Here is a 21,482-nt window from a genome sequence, read left to right as displayed (position 1 = left end):
CGAAGTCATACGTGGCTACATATCAAGCTGAAGGCCAACCTTGGCTACACTGGGAACTTCTCAACTAAAACTAAAAACAAAAATTCATAACTAATTCAAACAAAGTAGGACAGAACACCAATAGAAATGATTACTCTGCTACAATATTTTTTGTTTTTCTGAGACAAGGTTTCTCTGTATAGCCCTGGCTGTTCTGGAACTCTGTAAACCAATCAGGCTGGCCTTGAACTCACAGATCTGCCTCTGCCTCCCCAGTGCTAGGATTAAAAGTGTTCACCACCACTGCCCAGCTTTTTTTTTTTTTTTTTTAAAACAAGGTCTCACTGGTATTCAAGATCCTTCATCCCTTCATCTCTGTAATACTGGATTACAAGTGTGCACCACTGCACTCAGCCTCACAATTTTCATGATCATGCAACAATTTGAAACTAAATTCCCCAAACACAAGACTCAAAGAACCAGAGGAAAGCATCTCATTCTCCCCCCTCCCCCTTAAAACACACAATTCAAACTGGTTTCTTGTACTCAGCTAATTCACTTCCATACCCAGGAAGCATCAAGATGCTATTGGTACTTTCAACTATATATACTGTTTGGGACAGGCTTCAGATGAAAAGCACAGGCTAGGAACCACCAGAAGGCAGCAGTCCCTTTCATATATGTCCCCTACTCCAGGATGAGTTTAAGTTAGACCAAACAACTACAAACAACGGAAGATGCACTCCAAGTTTAGAGAAAACTACTTCACTGTCTACTCAGGGAAATCCAAACTTGCACAAAAGCCCCCTGCTGGTCCGTGACAGCCACCCCACCCTCACCAGCCCAGCCCAGCCCAGGACAGCAGCAGGAGGTAAGGCTCTTTGGGGTCAATTTACAAGTGAATTTCTTGCTCACCTCCAAGATAGAGAAACCCACAAAGAAAACCAGTCATTGTTCCAAAGGTGTTTCTTTTATTTTTAAATTCGTTGAAAGAAATAAAATTATATTTAAAAAAATAGAGTAATCTCACAAACTGAAAGCCAGGAACAAAAAGAACAAGTTAGTATTTTTCCTGAGAGGCAGATGATTAGCTCTACGAAATCTTACCTAACCTGTCAAGCACACAGGTATCATTCCTATTTCTAAGGCGTCAGAAGCACTCTAGGTGCTACATGGGTTGTTCAGGCACAAAGCTTCAGGCCTCCAGTGGGGGAGGGAGGGGGAGGTTCAGAAACATCAAAAGCTGCTGGGTTTTCTTTCTTATCGAACTGAACATGTTTCTACTTTCACAGATTGGGAAGTGTAAAAAAATGAGTGGACTCAAGACCTGGATTTCAAACCCTGGGTCACATTTGTAAAAATACTAAGATTCCAAAGTTATCTGTCACAGAGGGCCAGGCACAAAAGGGAAGCTAACCCTCCCTCTGCACCCATAACTAGTCAAAGGGCACCCATCCCGGGAGACAAAGCTTGACTCCTAAGCTACCGGACCTGTCCACAAGGCAGATCAAACTCTAAAGGTTCCCCAGGGACAAGTTACAAAAGCCACTTTACAATTTCCAAAGTCCCAGGCTTCCCCATTCCCCAAACATAGTTATCCTCAATTTTACACTGAGAAATCTATCAAGCTAAACATCATTTCCACTGTAGTAAGAAAGTCCGAAGTCCAGCTAACATTTGTGTTCTATGCAGAAGTGCTTGCTGGTGCTAAGGATCTGATTTACGAAGGTAAGGGCAGTTGGAACTGGTTTGTATGCACTGATTAGAAATATTGAGCACTGCCTCCCCTCAGCTTGTTTAAGTCCCTGCACCGGTAACCACTAATTCCACGAGAACTTCCATTTGTGAAAGCTGGTGCTTGGAAGTAGGAGTTTCCAATGTCTGAAGGTATTTCCAGATTCAAGTAGGACCTAATTCTATCTCCCATTAAGTTCTTTTCATAATATCAATCAGCTGATAAAGATGGCTATTCCAACCAAGGTAAACCGGTGCTGGACCCTAACTTTTAAAAACTCACTCATTTCTTGGTTCCCTAAGAACGGTGTCCACTCCTGTCTTCGGCACAGTGGCCCTAAAAGGCTTTGGAGAGCTGCAGGGCACCGGACAGCTTCTGCCCTGGAGAACAGAGTCCACACTCAAGGAGTAACCTGAGTTACACTGGGGTTACAGTAACTAAGTCTTAGCAGGAAACAGGGGCAGAAATGACCATGTTCAGACAAGATTCCAGGCAACACAATCTGTGATCATGCAAGACTCCTGTTTTAGTCACCATCTCAGGAACCAACGAATTTTAGCTGGGCACAGTGCAAAAACCACGAGTAACCAAGACAATCTAAACTACAACAATGATAAAAGCAGACCCTAGAGACACCTATCAGCTTTTCAGTTTCACAAAAAAAGTCAATATCCTGAGTTTCATCAGCATTTTCTCTCTAAAATAATTTATACAAAACATAAAAGCATACTAATGGATAAATGGAACATGAAGACACCCCACTAAACTAGAAAAGAAATTCCTCAAAAAAGAAATAAAAAGATTTAGGAAATAAATTAAAGATTGAAACCTTATACTTTCAAGTTTTAACTATTCTTTTGAGATGGCATGAAGTTGTTACATTTTTTCTAGTAATCATTTAGTAGAGATCAAATACCAAAATGTGCCTTTTCACAAATAAGCATTCACAAAAAACTATGTCTTTAAAAATCATGGCTCCGTTGCCAGTTATTCTGAACACAGCAGAAACCAAAAGAATCAGTATTCGTTTGTTTGTTTGTTTGTTTGTTTGTTTTTGAGACAAGGCTTCTCTGTGTAGCACTGGCTGTCCTGGAACTCATTCTGTAGAACAGACTGGCCTTGAACTCACAGATAGCTGCCTGCCTCTGCCTCCCGAGTGCTGGGGACTATAGGCGTGTGCTATCGTGCCCAGCATAAACTAGCATTCTAAATTATGGTCTATGACCAAAGCATTTTATTTACTAATTTGGCCATCAAAGAGAAAATGCCCCCCCAAACAAATGTTACTTTTACTAGCATCCACAGAAACGAAAATGTCAGTACACAGTAGACACTAATTTTTAGGACACAAGATAATGCTAATCCAATAAAGCAAAGGACCCCAAAGTTCAATCCCTCTCTCTATTTGCCCTTTAAAACAAACGAGGGGAAAAAAAAAAAAAAACAGAACACTTCTTTCCTTCCTAAATGCAATTTGTATTTTGAACCACCTCTCTGACATGACCTGAATGGGGTTTCTTTACTTTGCCTGAAGTCATCTTAAAAAACATGTACTTGTTGGGAAAAACAATGCCAATTATGCAAACACAAGTTTATACCAACTATAAAACGGGGCAAAATTATCATCATTGGTTTCTGAAGCCCTAGAATTTACAATACACAATTTAGACTAAAATCACAAATCCAGGAACAGACATGGAATTCAGTTTTTTTCTTAATCCAAGGTATTGTCTCATTAAAACCCAAAACCTTCTATATGACCTTCCATTTTCCCATTCCTAGAAAAGAAACATTTCTGGGAAAGTCAGGATTTATTAAGAATAGTAAGGTCCAGGAATTTTATTTTAACCATAAACCCTAAGTCTTCTTTTAGTGCTTCAAAGATCCATTATCATTAAGACCCGATAAATTACATGGCTAATCAACTGTTCAGTGCTGAGCTAGAAAATAACCTCCAATGGAACAAGACCAAGCTCAGCCAGTACACCAGCGGTGCAGGGTGGTCACACGTCTCACGTTCAAACCACACAGCCATGGCGTCTGGAAGGAGATCTACTGCCCTGTGTTATCAGAGTGTGTCGTGGTAGTTTCAGTGCTGATGGGCTGCACGTTGTCTGCGAGGTTGTGTGCATGCTCAAGAAACAAGTCTTTCAGTACACTCAACTCCTTTGTCAGCAACTTAATTTTGGCTTCCAACCGTTCATTCTCTTCTTTTAGCTGGTTCACTCTTTGCAGAGTATCCTGAGCTTTCTGCTTGCTTTTTAACCGGCTCTTTTTCACTGCCATATTGTTCCGCTCTCTGCGCTGGCGATATTCGTCACTATTCCGATCCATGGGTGAGCTCTTTTTGCTTTGCTTGCTTGGAGGCACAGCTTTGCCTCCTCCCCCAGGCCCAGCAGGCACCAGCTGAGGAACCTGCTGTAAGCCACTGGCATGTGCCTGAGTATGAATGACACTTATTCCGTTCACTCCTGGAGTAGTGGCTGGCTGCGACAGCTTGCTCATTTGGGCGAGTTCCTTTGCCAACACAGAACAGGTAGAAATCAAAGCAGTGTGATCAGCAGAGGCCACACTCAAGTGCCAAAAAATCTTCACATGTACCTAGTTAGAAAATAAGGTGCATTAAAATATTTGAAATGACAGGATCAAGTAAGATTAAACTTGCGTGGACCTAACACAGTAGGCAATCATTAATTGGTTTTGATGACACAAACAACTGCCAACTGTTGCAGTGCTTCCAAATTTCAAAAGGTAAGTTGGTTCAGAAGCTGAAGGCCAGCCCCGCCTGGGGCTGGTTGTGATTATCAAAAAGGAAAGGAAAAAAACAAAAGCATAGCACAAATTAGGTAGCACATGTGAGTTAATGCACTTGGACACTGCCAGGGAGAAATCTGAGCTGTGGAGCATGGAAAAGCAAGTTCAATTACTATAGGAGGGCGCCTGCAATGAGAGGGGGGCGTTTCCAGTCGGCTTAGAGTGCTAGAGCCCATGAGGGAGGCATCAGGGCGCCTCCTTATTCAATATTCCCAGGTGACTTAGCAGTGATGTTGTCACCTATTGTGGGCTATTTTTTTTTAAGGCAGGATACTTTCAATTGGTTAGTTGATTTGCCTTTTTACATTTTAGCAACCTTCAATGACAGTTTACTGAAATGTACTCAGTCGGTCTCTTGTGTTTGGGAACGGAGACATCCAATAAAGTACCCCATTCCAGCCTGTGTCCGTTAATCACTCGTGACACAATTGCCTAGCCCAGCAAACTTCTATCTCCAAAACAATATTTATATTACAATTCATAACAGTAGCAAAATTACAGTTAGGAAGTAGCAGTGAAAATAATTTTATGGTTGGGGGGGTCACCCAACATGAGGAGTTGTGAGGAAGGGTCACAGTGTTAGGAAGGTTGAGAACCACTGGCCTAAACATACTGATTCACAAAAGAAGAAACCAATGTTCTAATGATACAGCCAAGGCAAGCCAAGTACTGGAACCCAGGCTGGCAAGGACAACACAGCCACTGTTGGTACCCACTTCTCACTCAGAGCTCAGCAGACTCACTGAAGCACTTACTTTATGGAAAACTACTGAGACCTGACTGGCTGTCTATCACCTGTGAACAGTGACATGTGAAAGCACACCTACTCCATCCCCATGCCACTATAAACTCAACAGCTGAATCAACCGTGTCCACCTAGGAGACACAGACAGCACCCACCCTTCAAAGGGTAGAAAGCATTGTGACCCATCACACACCGCCCTGTTCTCTTCCCAGAACTACCAAAACAAGGACATCAATGGACAAAGTCAGGGAAGTTAACTAGAGTTAGGGAAATGCTCCAGTGATACACCCATGGTTATTAAGAAAAAGTCCAGTCAATAAACATCAACAGCTTCACCCAAACTTTAGCCAAGCTTCTTCAAGCATGCTTATTAAGTTGGCCTCTTATTATTTATTAATCTTTGCCTTTAAGTGTCCATATATCATTACTCTGAATAGTTTAAAAAGACTCTCAGTCAGCCCTGAGCAAGTGGGTCATCTGTTCTTACTCCAGCACACTAAAGCAAGACAGAAAGCTTCCTTCCAAGCCATGATGGATATGGCCTCGGAGTTACACTCAATAGCAAACATTTCACAATTTCTCATGAAAATGATTATGTGGCCTAATTAATTTTCCTCCCACTTAAAAGGTGGTTGTTCAAAATAAAGAAAGTAAACAAATTAATTAAAAAATTAAGTGGGTATTCAATATTAATTTAAGTCACCCTGGCTGCCATGTAACACTGTGGCTTATCAAGTTGGTATAATGTGTTTAATCCAATCTTAAGGACCTGCATAATTTAATACCTCTCCCCGTACTTTCTTATATTCTTATTCTTCAAAACTAACCTCTGTAGTTAATTTGTCCTAGTTCAAAGATAGCCAATGATCCAAAGTGCAGACTAGAAACCAGATCAAAGCTTTCCTTGGCTCTGGGCCCCTCATCTTCCCTTCTGTGAGCTTCAATTCCCCAGTCTGCACAAAAGGGATGTGGAAATGGTATGATGCCCCCACTGACAAAATACCATGAACTCTAGTCACTAACAACCTATTAAAAACAGGTTCCAAATTCAGGGATGTGCTACCTATTTCTGAACCGACCATAAAAGAATGGGGTAGGGTTCTAACCTTACTAAGGTGCTAACCAGAATAAAGTAGAAGTTCTGAGTAAGCTTTTTTGGCTAGAAAAACACAGACTATGATTTATCAAACCTACAAAATTACAAGAAAAAAGGAGAGAAAAGGCAATAAAAAGCAATTCACGATTGCTTAAAAAAGAAAAAAAAAAAAAATGTAGGATAGTGGTGCATGTCTTTAATGCCAGCCTTGGAAGGTATTGTCAGGTGGATCTTTGTGAGCTTTGAGGCTATAGAGCAAATTCCAAGATATCCAGGGCTATGTAGAGATCCTGTCCTTAAAAAAAAAAAAAAAAAAAAAAAAAAATGCCAGGCAATGGTTGGTGTCTGACTTTAATTCCAGCACTCAGGAAGCAGAGGCAGGCAGATCTCATTGAGTCCAAGGCCAGCCTGGTCTACAGAGCTAGTTCCAGGACAGCCAGGGCTACACAGAAATCCTGTCTTGGAAAACAAAGAGCAACCAAATCTTCAATCAGTAGACAAGCCAGAAAAGTAACTTAAAACGAAGAGAAAACCAGACAGAGGGTCAAGGAGCTAACTAAACAGGCTTCAAACAGCACTTCTGGTTTTACACTGAACAAAGACACTGTCATTTATGCTTTTTGTTCCTTCTGCAAACATTAGCTGAGCTTCACAAGAAAGCAGTCTGACGTTTAGTATCTGGACATTTAACCCTAAATCAAAGTCTGGCTCAAGGTTCAGTCCAAAGAAGCAGGGCAGTGCCTTCTTCCTTCTACTTGTCAGTCACCCAAACAACAGGAAAGCTGAGGTGAGGGGCAGCATCCCTCAAAGTGGTCCCTGGACCACAACAGCAACAACTTTTGCAAGTACCAATTCTCAGGCTGCCAGACTGAAGAACAAGTTCTGAATGTGGGCTTTCAGAGTCTCGTTTGTTAGGGGAGCTCCCAACATGCTTACTGTGACACTACCAATGGAGAACTGCATCATATATAAGCAATGAATCTTTTAAGAATGTGTAGCTAAATGAAATCAGTTAACAGATGTTTTTCAAATGCAAATTTAATTCAAGTAATATTCACTCAAAAGAATAAAACAATGGAACTCTGAAATGTTAGAATAGTAAAATAGAATTTTTCTCAATTTTTACTTGGAACAATAAACCTGTACAGAATATTTTTCCTGTCATTTTTTTTTTCCATAAACCTGGAACCACATATTTCCCCATCAGCCTCTCAAAATAAATTTTTCACTCAATTTCTTTAATGAAGGTTGAATCTTTAAATTTACAAACAAAAATATATCACATCTATTGTCCCTCTTAATGCCACAGAAATTACCTCAGGCTGACATCATATCTCAGGGGCCCTGGTCTCAGGTGAGCAGCCAGAGCTCAGTCCAACCACTCATTCACTATCTAGAGCAGTGGTTCTCCACCTTCCCAAAGCTGTACCCTTTAATACAGTTCATGCTGTGGAAATCCCCCAAACACACCATTTTTTCCTTGCCACTTTATAACTATAATTTTGCTACTGTTATGAATCATAATATAAATATCTGTTTTCTCATGGTCTTAGAGTAACCCGTGAAAGTTCTGGTTGTTTGACCTCCACAAGGCCTGAGACCCACAGGCTGAGTTGCTGATCTAGATATCTCCCACTCAAATCTAATTGTGTCACATCTTGCTCCTGAAAAAAAATCAATGCCTACGACTCCTAACCCTCTACAGTCCCTGCTCCCTTATGCTCAACTCAAGACCACTACACTACCAAGGGCCTCCCAAATGCCTGTATCTTCCCTTTGTGCTTTCTGTCCAATCTGCTCCCCCAGTGTCTCTGGCAACTCTAGCTTCAGTGTGTCTCCCTGGAGACCATTGGAGGCACAGCCCGTGAAGAGGAGAACACTCCTTCAAGGAGTTCTGTGAGTGGTCCACTGGAGGATGTCAAGAAAATGCTTGTTTCTTTGGATGTTACCCTTTTAACCTTTTCTAGCACATTCAAAACAAAAATGTTTAGAAATACACATTTATTAGGAGTTCCTGTTCAGGTTTTGGAGGCGTTTCCACCCCTCCCCACCCCCTTTAACAGCAGGGGAGGGGCACAGAGATAGGTAGGGAACCAATAAACTTTTTAGTGTAAGGAGGGAGACCTAGAATTGGCACAGCAGTCATTACTGTGCCTGGTGAGGCAACTTTGACTTGATACTATATCTGTTCCCATGACTTCAGGAGGGGATGTTCCCAGGGGCTTTCCTGGGGATCATTTAATGCACCCAGAATGGAAGCACCTCTCCAAGATCACAGAGCCTGGCTGACAATCATGCTTGTGAGAACTTAAAGGGCACTGGGGGAGGGGTGACATCTGTTCCCACCTATTTGTTTCTGATAGGTAATAAAAATAACTGAGCCAGTCAAGCATGTCCACCAGAGGCAGGAAACAGGCTCGAATTTTTCTTCAGCTCAATAGCATCCTGTAATTATTTAGTTTTTCAGAAACAGGGAAATAACCCCAGGGGCTGCTTCTCAAAATACTACTCAAGTGGCAGAAGACTTTAGAGCTCTTTGAAGGCTAGGGGTGTGGCTCAGGAGTAGAGGGGCTTGCCCACCATGCAATGAATTCTTCTATGTAGAATTCCTCTGTAAAGAAAACCCTTAAGGGGCTTCATTTCAAATTTTCCTCTGTGAAGACAGGTCTGCATTTAATGGTAATATAGTCAAATAAGGATTCAAGTGGGTGGAAACTGGGAGAGACAAGCCCCAGCGGTTTTACAACCCACAAAGGTTAAAACCTTTCTAAAATTGACACATCTTACAATGCGGCTTACGGAAAAACAAACAACCAAAAACAAAGCCCTTAAACAAGAGCAAAATTAAACACGCCAACCTTCCTAAGAGCAGAAATACAGAAGCGCACTTGGAAAGAGACCACCCTTCCCCTCACACATGCAAGCCCAACCTCTCTCCACCTGGATACCTCCGCTGGCTCTTTTCCCGCGTTCCCTCCAGCCGTGCTAAGGAAAGGCTTCATGGCTTGACCTCCTGCTTGTAGTGCACTGGTGGTGGATGCGCGACCTAGGGTGCCCTCCCCTCCCAGGGAACTGCAGAGCACGCCACCGTCCTCAAAACCAAAACGAAATAACCCTCTTGCGACCTTATGTGTTTAAAAATCGAGTGCTTTCCTTAGGTGGTCACCAGGATTAACAACTGCAAATAGGACCCGGGCACTTGCCCCCGGCCGAGCTGTTTGGGAAGCGACAGAAGAGTCCTAGGTGGCTCCAAAGTAAGATTCGGTCCACCTTCTATTCTAGGAACATCCTCCATCCCCAGGGGCCAAAGCGCGCCGGGCTTGTCACGCTGCACGTCGCAGGGGGCCGGATTCTGGAGGGGCCACCTGGTCCTCCATCCCTTCCCCGACTGCGGCGGGGGGCGCCGGGGGAGGGGCGCGGGGGTCGGCGCCAGGCGCGACGGCGCTGGGCCCGCGGCCAGGGATGAGCTCAACCCCGCCGGGTGTTGCCCGCAGGTTGCATCAGACGCCGCTCCGGGTCCCCGCCCGCGCCACCAGCCGCCAGGGGCCTTCCGGGCCAGCCTGCCGATTCGGGCAGGGCCGGGTCTCGTCGTGCCGGGCCGGCGCCTACGCGAGCGGCGGGCTCGGCCGCGGCCTCCTCCCCCGACCCCTCCGAGAGCGAGCCCGCGGCCTCCTTACCTGCGCCTCCGGCCGGCCCGCCCGCCCCCAGGCGGCCTGCACTCCGAGCGGCCCCGCGCGGCGCGGCCCGACCCGACCCAGGCCTCGCAGCCCGCGAGTCGGCGAGGAGGAGCGACGGTTACGAAACCGGCAGCCTCCGCCCGTTCCGCCACCGCGGCCACCACCGGCTTTCCCCTCCTCGTCAGGTCCGCGCGCTGCCGCCGCCGCCGTGACCAATAGAAGCGCCGGCCTGCGTGTGACGCGCGCGCCCCTCGAGACGGGCAGCGCCACCAGCCAATCACAGGCCGTGTGGCCGCGAGAGGCGGGCGCGGGGCGGGGCCAGAGGGCGTGGTGGGCGTGGCGGCACCGGCGGTGGCTGGAGGAGCGCTCCGTGGTTCTCCCTTAGGCTGCTGGCGCTGGCGGGCGGCGGCCCTGAGCTGTGGGAGTGACCTGTGGACAGGAAAGGTCTGAGTCTGAGGCTTGAAGAGACGGTCACCCTGTGAGGGCCTCACCTGCCTCTGGGAAGCGACATTTCCTGAGGTGGATTTTTGAGTGACTGAGTTTTGTGTTTAAGCCTTAGGGCTCTGAGACTTTTGCAAACTTTAATTTGACAGCAGCAAGTTAAGGAAAAGCTGCGTCCGGCGTAGGGTTAGCACACTTGTCACACTTGAGAACTGGAGACTGTGGCTCCCTGGCAAATCATGATTTCCAAAGTGAAGTGCTCGCCGCCGTGAGGACAGGTGATGGGCATGACATGGTCTCTAAAAGCGGCTAGCAGTCCTGGTTCCCAGTTCCCAGGAAGATCACAAAGCAGTTTTGAAAAACAGGAAGCAGCGCTCTGGGTGGAGGGCAGAGCCCGCCTGATAGGTTTGATTGCTTCCTCTTTAGCAATGCTTATCATTCAAAACTCTCTGGCTTTCAAAGAGGAAATGTTTCTTCATTGCCAAGGCCAGGAGAGCAGCTCTCCCTGTTTCGAGGAATCCCTGGGAGATGAGAATACCTGCAGAAGGGGGGGGGGGGGTCGGACCACAAAGCGTGAACCCTGATAACACCGTGCACACTTGGAAAACTAAGAATGTCATCAAAACCAGTATGTCTCTTTAGGTCCCGACCTCTGTGTTATGAGCCAAAATTTCTTCAAGACTATAAAAGTTGGGTTATGCTTTGTTCCTCACAAAATCATGACTTATTTCTAATCATATAAAACGATGGAAAATAAAAGCAGCCTTGTATATCATGTGAATATTGAGTTAGCCTCTGATTTGCCAGCCGGTAACTGCTTTCTGGGTTATGTCTAGGCAAGCCTTCCACACCCAGCAGTCAGGCAAAGCCCAGGAGTCTTGAGATTTCCTCCTTATCCGATAGCTGGTAGCACTTTTCCTGTTTACAAACATGTCTCTGGTGCCAGCTATGTGCTAAGGTGTGTACCAAAAGCTGGGAGTCAGCAAGGAAGAAGGCAAACACTCCCTGCCCACATGAAGCTTACTCTGAGAACCAGAGACAGAATTCAAGCACCATTTCCATAGATGCTTAAGGAAAAAGTTAAGATGCTGGGAGAGATTGTAAGAGGGGACCTGATCTAATGTGTCAAAGAAGACCTGAAATAGGAGAAAGTTTTGCCTGGGTGTCACTAATGACATGAATTCACCAGTCCAAGGCAGTATCTTTGCCTAGAGGCCCTGTCATGGGAGGCACATGAGGTCCAAGTGGCTGAGCAAAGGGTTCCAGTGGAGACCAATATGGTAGGGCCAACCGTGTGAACCCAATAATGGTTGTGATAAGGGGGTGTTTGAACCCAGGATGTACATACAGGGTAAGCACACTACCATTGAGCCAAACCCCAGCCAAGGAGTACTGGTTTTTTTTTTTTTGTTTTTTTTTTACCCCCAGCAATTGGAAACACTCATCCTAAGGAAATGAGAACTTGATGAAGACTCTGCCTCCAGGTTGAAGAAATCTAGGTTGCTTTTTTGCAATTCACAAAGACTCAGGCTGCCCCAGTAAAAGAAAATGTCCTATGTATATCTGTGCCTCACCAATGTCCAAAATATGTCCTAGAAACCCAAAGATGCTGTAATCCAGCAGTATGTTAAGATCTCCTTTCAAAGGACTTGAGAAGTAGGGGAATCCTGCTGGTTGAATAATCTAGCCACTTGACAACTACTGTTACTAATCACAGGTTGCTTAAGTGCTGTGGTTCAGGGTTGCAGGAATATTTGTTTACACTGTAAAGATGTGTCTCTGCCTAAGCCTCCTTTTGATTGGTTTAATAAAGAGGTAAATGGCCAACAGCTAGGCAGGAGAGAATAGGTGGGACTTCCAGGCAGACAGAGAAAGAGAGACTTGGAGGAGGAATCTAAGCCAGTAATTTCCCCAGAAGACTCAGAGCAAGTTGTATGTGCTGTACTAAGAAGAGGTAACTGAGCCATGTGGCAGACATAGATTTTAAAAATATGGGTTAATGAAGTTATAAGAGCTAATTGTTTGGGTTATTTGGTTTTTGTTTTTTGATTTTTTTTTTTTTTTGTGGTTCTTTTTGTTTTGTTTGTTTGTTTGTTTTGGTTTTGGGGTTTTTTGTTTTGTTTTGGACAGGGCCTTACTACTTAGGATGATAGACTTGTACCACCATACCCAGAATATGGCCACTTTTTTATTATTTGAAAAAAAAAAAGGGACTTTAGCTGTGGCTTGGTGCTGCTCATCCTTAATTTCAGTATTCAGTGGTCAGATGTAGGCTTTTGTAAGTTGGAGGCCAACCTGGTCTACATAGAGAGTTTCAGGTCAGCTAGTGCTACACAGACCCTGCCTAAATGTGTGTGTGTGTGTGGGGGGGTGTTATTGAAAAATTTCAGGTTCTTTTCATTAAATACCTAGATCATGTTAGAACCAAAATCAATCTCTCTCTCTCTCTCTCTCTTTCTCTCTCTCTCTCTCTCTCTCTCTCTGTGTGTGTGTGTGTGTGTGTGTGTGTGTGTGTGTGTGTGTGTCCCTTAATACGGCCCTGAGCAGCTTCGATGTTGACAGCCTCAGTAATAAAGAAAAGCCAACTATCTTTTTAATTAAGTTCTTGTTCTAAAAGTTCTAGGCATGTTTACTAGACTTGGCCCAGTTGGCTCAAGTGCTCCTCCATTAATGATGGAATAGCCTGGAACAGGGCACGGTGCACTGACATGGCAGCTTGGAGGAGCTGTTCTCAGTGGAAATGGGGAAGGGGTGCTGAGATGGCAAATGTGTGGGTCTTCCTGCTGGAAGTTTTTATCACCCTGGCTGACACATGGGCCTCACCCATGAGGTTTTCCCTATGTGGACACTATCTGGAATTCTAGAAGCTAAGACACTAACTTTTTGTCATAGAATAGCCTCAGGTTCATACATGAATCAATCCTATGCATAACAGAAGAAGTCAGCAAGTGCACATTTCAGCCATGGGCAAGTATTACCAATAACTATTAAGAATCACTTCCCCACACGTTGAATACCATCATCTCATGCAATAAGATGCCATCTGTGCACAGAAGGCAGATGTGTACCACGTGAGTATATGTGAGCTTATTGTCTTTGCTGTGCACATAAGGAAAGAGGTGATGATATCTCCACCCATTAGGACCAATACTCCACTCCTGATACCAACGTCTAAAATACCATGACCATAGTGACTTAAGGGAGAAAAGTTCCAGAATGGGAAGTCATGGCAGCAGGCTGCCAGAGCAGAAAACCAAGAGGTCACATCTCCATCCTTAGGCATGCTGCTAATGGAGGTTTTCCATCCCACCTGCCAGTTCCCAAATAACCACTCTAAGGCTTGGTATTAATTGTAATTGTCTGGCCAGTGGCTTAGGCATACTACTGACTAGCTCCCACGATTGAATGACCCCATTTCTATTAGTTTATATTTTACTACCAGGCTCATGGCTGATTTATTACCTCATTCACGTCTTGCTTCTCCAGCAGCTGCCTGGTGTCTCACTGACTCCGCCTTCTTTCTCTTCATATCTTTGTTTGGATTTCCCACCTGGGCTCTATTCTGCCTGGCCGTTGGCCAAATCAGTTTTATTTATCGACCAATAAGCCAACACATATTTTCAGCGTACAGAAGAACATACCACATCAGTCTTCCCTCAGTGACATACCTCCTCCTGCAAAGCCATACCTCCTAAAGATTTCATAACCTTCCCAAACAGTGCCCGTACTTAAGCTTACGAGAGACATTTCTCACACAAACAACCATAATCTATTTCATAGCCCCCATAGGTTCATGATCATATCATAATGAAAAATGCATTTAAGTACAATTTTTTTAAATCTCTTAACGTGTATTTCCATTGGATTTGAGAGGCTCTCATTTCATGCCTTCACCTCACAGAATAGGTACAGTGCTCTGGAACATATGGTTCTGAGGTAAATCACTTCAGTATCTGCGGTGTGTATAAAGTGACAGTAGCTACATCATAGCTTCATCACTGAAGCTTAGGGGAACAGACATAATAAAGAGCTAGTGGCTGCTCATAGAAGGCCCAGAAACAAAACTTTGCTTCCAGGTGTCAGTTTTTGGTTTCTGATACCATTCTCCAGCAAAAGCAACCATGCTCCTTGGAGAAGTGCCTGATGCTAGAACTAGGATAAGAAATACAAAGAAGAAGCCGGGCATTGGTGGCGCAGGCCTTTAGTCCCAGCACTCGGGAGACAGAGGCAGGTGGATCTCTGTGAATTCGAGGCTAGCCTGGTATACAGAGTGAGTTCCAGAACAGGTTCCAAAGCTATACAGAGAAACCCTGTCTTGAAAAACCAAAAGAAGAAAGGAAAGAAAGAAATACAAAGAAGAATGTTTAACCTAAAGTGACAGGCAGAGAGAGCTCAAAAATAAACCAATGAGGATGTGTGTTTCAGTATGGAAAAACAACATATTATAAGCTTCTGGCATAAATAAAACACATTAATTTCTCAGTATCTGAAAGCTGGGTAGCCCAAGATTAAAGGGCTGGCCTTATTCTGTTGTAGGTTTTTGTTATTGTGTTTATTTTTAGTTTATGTTTTTTTTATTTGTATATGTGTGTAACACAAATAATAACCTAGAGACTGATATTGGGTTTAAAGCTGAAGACCAGAGAAGTAAAGCTGCCAGCTACTAGAGAGTTCTTACCTGTACCAATGCTCAGACAGGAGGGGCAATCATGTCTTCTGACTGCATCTCCACACTGCCTAGACTACAGACTGAGTCAGACAGAGACCCTGAGCTCCTGTCTTATATTCCTCTCTAGTGCTAGGATTAAAGGCTTCTACTACCACCACTCAGCTAGTGTGGCTGCTGGGACTGAAGTTGTGTACCACTACCGCCTGACCTCTATGGCTGTGGCTAGCTTTGCATTCTGATCTTCAGGCAAGCTTTATTAGGTCATAAGCAACTTATCACCACATACGTGAACCTGTGTGGATACACATGTGCCATGCCATGGTCATAGAGGTCAGAGAACTTGCAGGAATTGGTTTTCTCCTTTCACTGTATGGGTCTTGGGGACTTAAACTCAGGTCAGCAGGCTTGGTGCCAAGCACTTTTACCAGCTGAGCCATCCCTCCAACCAGATATTTTTTTAAATGCATATGAGTGTTTTGCCTGCATACTTATGTATGTGCATCGCATGCATGGCAGATGCCCTGGAACTGGAGTCAGGCGTGGTTGTGAGCCACTTTGTGGGCACTAAGATCCGAACCTGGATCCTCTGCAAAACCCACCTCTCCAGCCCCTTGTTTATTTGTTTTTGGTTTTGAGACAACACTAATAGGTTTTCTGTTCCCTGATAATGGGTTCTCTGCTGACACAGTAAGCCAGATCAAGCCAAACTGAAAAAGCATAGGAACAGGTTAGGTTCCAAAAGAACAAATACCATTCTGTATAGCCCAGGCTGGCCTCAAACTTGAGATCCCCTGCCTCGGCCTCCTGAGTTCTGGACTTGGCAGTTATATGATGCCCTGTTGTGGAATCATTTTAAGACATCCCCCCCCCCCCATTTTATCAGTGGCTACCAACTCCTTGTGTGCCCACATGACCTCTGTACACAAGTTGGGGAGAGGGTACAGGCAGCAGAGGGCGGGCTCTTCATACCTCTTCTTACAAAGGTACTAACCTAGCAAGAAGGCACCACCCTCATGGTTTTATCAGACGACCCTTAGTTACCAGCATATTGCAGGTTGGGCCTTCAACATACATGCAGGTAGGGACAAATATTCCCATAGTATGTCAAAGGGTCATAGGACCCAGTGGAAGAGCTCTCTATGCCCAAAGCTGGGCTGACTTGAGAGGCAAAATAAAGAAGGTAGTACTGGATTAAAAACTGGAGTGTAAAATCGATATCCATGAGTCCATGAGTATATCAGCAAATGACTGCATAAACATCCATCGAGGAGGACCTAAATCTACTATGCAGAATCCATGCGGTCTATTCATTCTGTCCTCCATAGCCAGTGTGTGTGTGCCTGTGTGTGTATGTCTGTGTGTGTGTCTGTATATGTGTGTCTCTGTGTGTGTGTCTGTGTGTATATGTATATGTCTGTGTGTGTCTTTGTGTCTGTGTGTCTGTATGTGCATGTGTGTCTGTGTGTGTGTCTGTGGTGTGTGTGTATGAGTGTGTATGTGTATGAGTGTGCGTGTATGAGTGTGTGTCTGTGAGTGTGTGTGTATGAGTGTGTGTCTGTGTGTGTATGTATGAGTGCCTATGTGTGTCTGTGTGTGTGTATGAGTGTCTATGTGTGTGTGTGTATGAGTGTCTATGTGTGTGTGTGAGAGTGTGTGTGTGTGTGTCTATGAGTGTCTATGTGTGTGTGTGTGAGGAGACAACTTGTGAGAGTCCATTCTTTCCTCCTACAATGTGGGCCCCAGTGCTCGAACTCAGGCTCCTTTACCCTGTGAGCTCTCTCTTCAGCCCTCCCCCCACATTAAAATAAATAAACAGAGAAAATAAGATGGAAGGCTGAGTGTGGTGGCACCTATCTTTAATCCCAGTGTTTGAGAAGCAGAGGCAGGCAAATCTGTGTAAGTTTGAGGTCAGCATAGTCTACATCTCTAGCCAAAGCTAGACAATGAGATCCTGTCTCAAACAAACAAAACAAAACAAAACAAAACAAAAAAAGATGGAAATAAGAGAAGGCAGGCAGAAAGAGAAGAAAATAGAAAAAAAAAAAAAAAGTTGCTTTTCAAAATAAAAACCCTGGCCCTTGAAAGGACCCTGTCTAGAGAATGAGTAACCAGGACAACAGTGGTCGTAAGGTGGGAAAGGCTGGCAAACCCGGGAGCCAGGGAGTCTGCGTCAACTCAGCAGTCATAATCAGAGCGATAGCCTTGCACTTGATAGGAGCTGATAAACATGGCACTTGGCTTCCTTGGTTTCCAGGCCCTCACTCTCACCACAGTAAAAGCAGATGAACTTCAGAGGGAGCCAGCTGTTCTAAAACCAAGCAGGCCTCCAGGAGTGTCCCACAGGGTCCTCACTCATGACCTGGAAGGGAACACACACAAACAGAAGGGTATGATGCAAAACTTAAGGAGACCCACATAGAGTAGGGACGTCAGGTAGTGGCAGCACGTCCATGCACGCTCAGTAATTGAAACTGCTGTGCTAGTGTAGGATGCCGATGGGATGCATATGATCTTCTCAGGCTGTTATCAGAAGTCATTCTGAGTGTGGTCTAAGCCTTACTCATTCTGTCTGCATTTATGCATATGCACCAGGTGTGTACCTAGTGCCTAAGGCCAGAAGAGGGTGTCACATCCTCTGGAACTGGACTTACAAGTGATTAGGCGTTGTTTGTGGGGACTGGGAATAGAACTGGGGTCCTCTGAAAGGGCAGCAAGTGCTCTTAACCCCTGAACCACCTCTTCAGCCCCCCCGAAAGTTTGGGGGTTTGTTGTTGTTTATTGTTAAAAAAGTATCTGAATGCATTGCATTTTGTTTGTTTTGTTTTCATTTGCCTCAAACTTGAGATTCCCCCCTGACTATGCCTCCCACCTAAAATTCAGGGATGTCAGCCATGTGCACACCTGCACAGCTTCCTAACACACACACACCCACAACACCCCCACACACACACACACACACATGACCATGACAGACTGCACTGTGGTTTTAACATTAACTGAACCACTTTTTAAAAAACATTCCTGAATCTCAGGACTGCAGAGATGACTCAGTGGTTAAGAGTGTTTCCTTCTCCTCCAGATGACTAGAGTTCAGTTCTCAGCACACACATCATCGTGACTCACAGCAGCCTGTAATGACAGCTCCGGGAGAGCTGATGCAAAAAAAAAAAAAAGGAATCTGACTAAAGCCTGGAATTCCAATTCCACCAATAGGGCAGAGCTCAGCCAAGGAGCCTTAGTACATGTTCTGCCATGAAGCACTAATAGTGATCACTGAAGGCGAGGAGTTAAAATGAGTTCGCTACAGACCATGTTGTCGAGGAAAGCCCACATCTTCCCAAACCATGGAGTAAGAGTGGAAGAGTAAAAGGGCACAGGAAGAAGTGGAAAGGATGAGAGGCGCTGTGAGTTGTTGACTCCACGGTGGAGCTGCAGAGTGTGTGGGAGCCCAGGAAGCCATCTTTGAGCATGCCGGAGAGCCAGGCCTCACCTGAAGCTCCAGACACCAGGTCAACCCTGTTAGGAACTAGCAGCCAGCTGACCCCCGCCCCGACGATGGGCGGGACACTCATGGCCGTGTCATCGCTAGGTCAGCTTTACCTGGAGGCATGACTTAGTTACGCATGTGCAAGCCTCTTTTAACGCAAGTGCCCCATACCCCTCTCTCTTGCTTTCGGTTGGCCTTCAGCTACCTCCTCTTTCTCTCCCCTCTCTCAATAAACTCCACGTGGGCGCCGAGTCTCGTGTTTGTGTTTTATAGGCATTAGTTGCATCAAAAGAACAACAAACCCTCCAGCCACACTCAGGAAGCTGGACCAAAAGGGCTGAAAATTGGAGGCCAGCCTGGGCTACATGGCGAGACTCTGTGTAGGGGAGGATGATTGTTGCCTGTCCAGTTACTCACATCTCCTTCTCTTCCTCATGCTCCTCCTCCTCCACCACCAACATCATCACCAACATCGCCACTATCATTTAAATCTGTCTCAGTCAATAGATGTTTGTTGACTTTCCACCCTGCCATACACTGTCCCGGGTGGGCGCTGAGGATCCTATAAGGAACAACCCTGGACTGTGAAGGTGGGGGGTTGGGGGGGCAGTTACTCAATGCATATAAATAAGGCAGAGGAAGCTGCCAAGTTGAGTGGGCTTGTGGGGCAGGATTCCTGGGCTTAGAGCTAGTTAGGACTTTGTGTTCCCGTCTACGTTCCTGTCATTGTTTCTTCCCCTTTTGGGTCTTTTTTTCTTTCTTTCTTCCTTTCTTTCTTTTGAGTTTCTACAGTAACCATGGTTCCTATGTGAACCTGAACTGAGGGCTAGATGGGCTTGGAGGATGGGAATGAGAGTATTTATATGGGTAAATGGTGGTTGGGGTGGTAGGTCCTATGCTTTCTTTTCCTCAGCAAAAGTGTTTTTGGGGAGAAGCCTGAGTTGGGCAAGAAGCTGGAACTATGGGGTGGGGATGGTGATGAGAGCTGTTTGCAGTCATTACAGGGAGTGGCTCTTCCCTTATCGCTACAACAGACTTCCTTGTGGCCCAATGGGAAGAAGGATGAATACAGAGCCACTTCAATGGTTTTAGAACCTGGTGTATGTAAAGATCAAGAAGCCACACCCTTAGCATCAGCTTTGTGACAGAAGTAGGGACCTGAAGGGGGCTGTCCTCAAGAGAACCATAGGAGCTAATGGTACTTTGTGAGTACTCAGAAATATATTAAGATAAGCACCATCTAAGGATACACTCAGAAATATTTGGTGATGGAGGCTGGAGCATTGTCCTGTGACTGGTAGATCAGTTGGTCCTATAATGAAGAGGTCAAAGCCAACAGTAATCTTTTGACTTGACTATGAAAGGTTTACTACAGGCTCAGTGGTCCTTTAGACCCAGCCTGAAGGTACTGGTTTGGGAAGTAGTAGAGACTTAGGGAATGAGACCTGGAGGAAGCCCCTCCCTACCTCATTAACCCTAACCCTGCTAAATACACACCTTTTCTGGGACCTCCTTCCCCCACCCATCAGCTAGGCTCCCTACTCCATGGGCAGTCCATCTCCTGGTGATCCCAATCTAGCTTCTATGGGCCACTATATGGGAATTGCCCCTCTTCTGGGGTCCCACCTCCTAGTGCTATCAGGTTATCCAGTTCCTCCAGGATCTCCCATCCCCACCCCTCAGACTAAGTCTGCTCCTTCACGCTTTATAATTTGCCAGCCCTTCTAGGAACTGGAGACCTCATTTCTCAATGCTTTTCAGGTAGGCATTGTCCCTCCTGACCCCACAGAACTCTGGACAAACTATGGAGCCCCTGAGCATTCCTGCCCCTCACTGCCAAGTAGAGAAGAAGACTCGGGAGCCACTCCAAGAGGCAGAGGCTGTGCTGAGCCCAGAGGAATGTGTGTGTCTGTTCATGCAGCCAGGGGCTACTCTTATTAAAGACCAGAGCTACAAACTGCAACCTCAATACCACTTCCACCGAAGGAAACATTGTCTCAAACCTCCTACAACCAAGGCTCCCCTGAGCATAGGCACACACCTACATCAAAAGGAGAATGGCCATTTAAGCAAAAAGAAAGATGCAACTAACAGAAATATGCCCTGGAGGGTATTTTGTTTATGATTCCCTCTGGTCCTCCTCTCTACTTCCTCGATACAGTGGAACCAGCAACTTGGCTCTATGACAGCCTTCAGTCTCCAAGGTGTTCTGCTTTCTCACAGAGCCATAGCAATAGAGACTGCTGACCACGAACCGAAACTGTTGAGTCCAAACAAACTTCCCTCCTTTGGGGTGTTTCTCTCTGTGTTTGTCACAGCAACACAAGGGCCAGAATGGGAAGCGAAGTTCCTTCCAGAGTGCTCCAGAGTGATCTCAGCTCCACAGTGGATGAAACCAATTGTGACTGTATCCAGAATGGCTTGTAAGATGGGACTATGTCTAGAACAAGGGGAGGAAGAAAAAGCTAAAAATGTCCACCAACAGGATAGCTCTGTGGCTAAGAGTACTTGCTGCTCTTGCAGAGGACTAGGTATGGTTCCAAACCTAGTAATTTGAGTTCAGTTCCCCAGACCTACACATAGTGGAAGGACAGCACTCACACCTGACCTCCGCACTTCTGAGTTATATGAAATTACATACGAGTGTATTTGTGCCCACGTGTGTGTGTGTGCGCACACGCAGACTAAATAAATACATGTAGTAAAAAACTTATTTTTTTTTTTTCTAAAAGTGAAAAAGGAGGTGGTAAGGTTGTCCTCAAATGTGATGGGCATCTACTCAGAGTTTTGATGTGTCATTATTACTTAGTAATGGTGACAACATTTACAAAGCCAGAGA

The 21,482-nt window shown here is 45.2% G+C and overlaps 1 protein-coding gene across 1 annotated transcript; it reads right to left on the bottom strand.

Moving 5' to 3' along the window:
* Positions 1-930: 930 nt before the first annotated feature.
* Cebpg (CCAAT enhancer binding protein gamma) lies at positions 931-19,116 on the bottom strand. Its single transcript, XM_051207670.1, has 4 exons — positions 19,061-19,116; positions 10,317-10,475; positions 10,047-10,275; positions 931-4,315 (listed from the first exon to the last, which is right to left on the bottom strand). Exons 1-4 carry the CDS (start codon positions 19,114-19,116, stop codon positions 3,767-3,769), a joined length of 993 nt encoding a protein of 330 aa, XP_051063627.1. The 3' UTR covers positions 931-3,766.
* Positions 19,117-21,482: the final 2,366 nt, after the last annotated feature.

Source organism: Phodopus roborovskii, unplaced genomic scaffold, assembly GCF_943737965.1.
Source record: "Phodopus roborovskii unplaced genomic scaffold, PHOROB, whole genome shotgun sequence".
Classification (NCBI taxonomy): Eukaryota; Metazoa; Chordata; class Mammalia; order Rodentia; family Cricetidae; genus Phodopus; species Phodopus roborovskii.
This window is presented reverse-complemented; position numbering and strand designations above follow the sequence as displayed.